Source organism: Propithecus coquereli, unplaced genomic scaffold, assembly GCF_000956105.1.
Source record: "Propithecus coquereli isolate 6110/MARCELLA unplaced genomic scaffold, Pcoq_1.0 Scaffold128, whole genome shotgun sequence".
Taxonomy (NCBI): Eukaryota; Metazoa; Chordata; class Mammalia; order Primates; family Indriidae; genus Propithecus; species Propithecus coquereli.
This window is the reverse complement of record NW_012136969.1, coordinates 713,985-718,363: the sequence shown is the minus strand read 5'-3', so window position 1 is coordinate 718,363 and position 4,379 is coordinate 713,985. Positions and strand designations below refer to the sequence as shown.

The 4,379-nt window shown below is 41.2% G+C and overlaps 1 protein-coding gene across 2 annotated transcripts in view; it reads left to right on the top strand.

Moving 5' to 3' along the window:
- Positions 1-3,883: 3,883 nt before the first annotated feature.
- The window catches only part of LOC105805389 (chromosome unknown open reading frame, human C9orf156), a 12,288-nt gene continuing 11,792 nt past the window's right edge, over positions 3,884-4,379 (top strand). The window contains exon 1 of one of the 2 annotated variants that reach the window (XM_012638286.1): positions 3,884-4,031. In XM_012638286.1, the coding sequence (XP_012493740.1) occupies positions 3,956-4,031 (76 nt within the window). In that variant the 5' untranslated portion in view covers positions 3,884-3,955. The remainder of the gene's footprint in view (positions 4,032-4,379) is intronic. The other variant, XM_012638285.1, reaches the window with a different exon arrangement.

Sequence of the window (4,379 nt, the reverse complement as noted above, 5' to 3'; positions counted from 1 at the left end):
TAACACATAGTTCTTGCCCACCAGGAGTTTAATTTAGTCTCGGGGGGAATAAAACAGAAAAAAAATAGTGCAAAAGAAAACTATAAATGCTAGTGCTATTTCAATAGTAGACACAATAGAGAGAATGCTCACTTTTTGCTGGAGTGACCCGAAAAAATTACACATGGGTGGGGACTTGAAAGATGGAGAGGATTTGTATAGATAAAGACAGCAGCAATGTTGTGTATGACACAGAGAAGGGTGAGTTAAAGACATGTTCAGGAGAACTGCATGCAAACTGTAGTAAATGTGGGGTACATATGGAACAGCAGGCATACTGAAGAGCTTGTATTATTAGACAGAGTGTAGAGAATTCTGCATACCTAACTAAGAATTACGTCACTTGTTAGGTAATAGGAACTAAGTAAGATTTTTGAACAGTGGAGTGGCAGTTTTAGTATTTTAGGAATATGATAAATATGGTAATAATGGTCAGGATTAACAGAAAATGACAAAGAGACCAAGGGCAGGAATAGGAACTATTCTGGATGGATGGGAAGATGTCTGAAAATCTCCCCTGGTATTTTTTTTGTTTCTTTTTAGTTTTCTTTCTGTTATTACAGAGGACTAAAAGGTTCATTCAGCAAGGATACAATTGCACAAGCACTCCTTTGTGCTAGGTACTAGGCTACATTAAAAGCAAGACAGGATTCCAGTCCCTTGGACATTCATGGTATAGAGCGGTGGTTCTCTCAACCCTCCTGGTATATTAGACTAACTGGAGAAGATTGGAAACATACAGATGCCCAGACTCCTCCTCCTGGGATTCTGATTCACCTCTCTAGGGCAATGTCCAGGCATAGGTATATTTATTTTTAATTGTTTTATGCTTTAAATCTTTTTTGGAGAAGCATTTTTGGGATTGTAGGAAAGTTATAATAGTACAGAAGTTCCTGTATACCTTCTGTCAAGTTTACCCTAATGTTAACATCTTAACATTAACAACATTTTTTTTTTGAGACAGGGTTTCCCTCTATTGCCTGGGCTAGAGTGCAGTGGTATCATAGTCCACTGCAGCCTCAAACTCCTGGGCTCAACTGATCCTCCTGCCTCAGCCTCCTGAGTAGCTGAGATTATCGGCATGCACCACTACTCCAGCTAATTTTTCTATGTTTTGTAGAGATGGGGTCTCATTCTCAGGCTGGTCTCAAACTTCTGGCCTCAAGCGATCCTCCTGCCTTGGCCTCCAAAAGTGCTAGAATTACAGGCATGAGCCACCTTGCTTGGCCTAACATCTTAACATTAATGTTAACATGGTCCATTCGTCAAAACTAAGAAATGAAGATAGTTACATTACCCTTAACTAAACTATAGATATTTGGTTTTCATTAATTTTTTCACTAATGTCCTTTTTATGCTTCAGGACACAATCCAGGATACGGCATTGAATTTAGGGTGTTTTTATTTTAAAAGCTATTTAGACAGTTCTAATGTGCAGCTAGGGTTGAGAACCCCTGGTATAGCAGGAAGTTACAATGCTGTTTCCCTCCTATTTGCTACCCCCTTTTGGGGGTACATTAAATTTTCTCCCCTCAGAATATATTCATTGTACAATGACTCATACCCCGTTATATTTATTACTTAAGTAACATATTGAGGGAAGCATAACTACATAATAGTTCCTTACATCTAGATTTATATACAATTCAGTATTTAATCCACAAAAAATTGTGAAATAGGCTGGGCCGTGATTATCACTCCCATTTTACTTACAGATGAGGAAATAACCAGAAGCTGGGTACTTGGCCAAAGTCACATCTAACTTCCTCAGTGCCTTTCACTATGATGCTCCATCTTTAGAACGTTGTTTCTATCTAAATTTCACCTACCAGAGTGGGTCAAGATTAGAGAAAGAGTAAACAAGTCTCCAGTTCTAATAGTGTTTCATTAAGATGAACCTTAAGAGATGTAAAGGGTCACAAAGGTGAAAGAGATAGAAAGGTAGATGGAAAGAGGAATACAGTAAGTTAGAGGAAGCAGAAACTTCCCTCTTTACCTGTTAGGACCCCTTCTGCCTGCCCTCTTACACCACTCCTTACACACACATGCAACCTCTGCTATCTCACCATTCTTGTTGAAATACCAGTGTGCATCTAGAATTTTTCCGGTTTTCTTCTTGGCTTTGAAACTTGAGATCATAGTCAGAATTAGTTTTGGAAGAATCCATCCAGCCCTGCTCTGTGCTGCCCTCCTTTCATGGGAGGTACAGTGGTTGTAATAGAAACTAGAAATAATCAGAATAACTTATTTCTAGTTTATAATCAGCACAATAATATAACTCTAAACAGGATGATAAAAACTTGAAATCATAGAATAAAAGTACCACAGTTTCTGTTTTCAGTAAAGAGAAATTTTACCATTCAAAGAGGTAGCAATATACTTCACTAGTGTCTTCAAGTCATCTTTGCATTTCAGTACTTGTCACACTCAGTAATTATGTATTTTTTGTGTGATTATCAAACATCTATCAGCCCTCAACTCTTTCAACACTAATCTTTCTGCAAATTAAAGCAAGACTATCAATTTCAGCAATACCACCATCTAGTGGCAAGTGCAATTATTTCGGCTCAGTTTTACAACACACATACATATATTATATATATTAATATATACATAGTTCGATGGCTCTCAAACTCGTTTAACAGCTGGACATAACTGTTCCTCCTAAATTCAGAATAATGGCAGACTTTTCCAAATTGTTATGTTGAAAAGACCTTCCAGAAGACACTGTGAATTTGATCAATTTTAATTTTTTTAAAACCACAATCCTCCTTTTAAATCTTTGGCTCTTGCTGCTGGTTATCTTCTGCTAGCAATCGATGGAAAATGACAGAAACAGCTTCTCATGGTTGTTAGGCTTCTTAATCGATGGACTTGTATGCTTTTAATATTTTATATTGCAGGTAATAAAATTTTTTTTCTGAACCAACAGGATAAAAAGCGCAGAAACGGAATTATGTGTACAGACAAAGCTTATGTAGGTGAGAGATGTCATTACAAGTGGTTAAAGGATAGGTTATTAGTGCGGGGAGAACTGGTCATTGCATGGGATGAAAATAATTCCTGCTGGTCCTGAACTTTTCAGAGCTGCCCATAAACGACAATAATCCTCTCAACGTACGTGGCATATTGACGCTCATAATTTCATTTACTTTAGTGACAGTGAAGTATTGAGCACAAGAAATAGTCATTACTTAAGCCTAGCGCAGTGTGGCCTACCTTATAACATCCATCACATTTGAAATAAGTTTACTTGGAGTTTCTAACAAAACATTGTTATTATGAAAAAATCGCAGCATACAGAGTATAATCACCTCTGCATTCCCACCACCCAAGAAGAATTTTTTCTTTCTTTTTGTTTTGAGACAGGGTCTTGCTCACTTGCCGGGACTGGAGTGCAGTGGCATCATCATAGCTCACTGCAACCTCAAACTCCTGGGCTCAAGCGATCCTCCCAAAGTCTAGGATTACAGGCGTGAGCCACTGCGTCCCGCCAAAGGAGAATTCTTAACATTTCTTAACGTCAGATCCTTCCGCTCTGTGGTAATTAACATACACATCCTTTTTCTTTAAAAATCAGGGTCATTTGTTAGACATGTATGTTGCTTATTATTAACGTTTCGAGAAGGACATCTTTGCGCGTAATTATTCGTTGACAGATGGCCCCTCGGAAAGCGCGGGAACTCGGAGCTGCAGCCTTCCCTGAGAGGGCGGGCCACCGCTGGGGCTCAGCCCGAGACAACTACCATCTGGATCCCGGACACGAACAGGGCCCAGACAGGGGCTCAACACCCCACCTGAGACCCCTAGGCTGCCGCAGTACTCCGCCGGCGCGGCTACTGCGCAGGCGCCAGGCATAGAGAGCGGAAGCGGAAGTCTTGACGGGTCCGGTAGATTCCCTCAGCAACCGGGAGCCATGCCCGGCTTGGAGGAGCAGGGGCCTCGGCCCATAGCGACCCCGTGCAGCTGCGTGAAGCCGGCTTTGGAGACAGGTAACTTCTAAGAGACTGGTGGTGCCACACTCAGAAGAGGCCTAAGCCCAGGCAGCCGACTTAATTGCCGAGAATGGTGTGAAATATGATATTTTGAACTGACATGCGTCATCTTCCTACCCACGGCGAAGGCACGGGTCACGTGCTCTGGTGGTCACGTGATGTGTGAGTCGAATGGGATGACGTCATCTCACATGCTCCGTTCTTGGTACAGGGCAGGTGCTGTCTGCCTAGTCTTGGCACAGTACGTAGGACAGCCACGTGCTGCGAAGGGGGTTCTCCCAGCTGTAGAGAAGATGGGATGTGTACAACTATCGTTATACCGTTTAAAAATTAATAAATGGCACT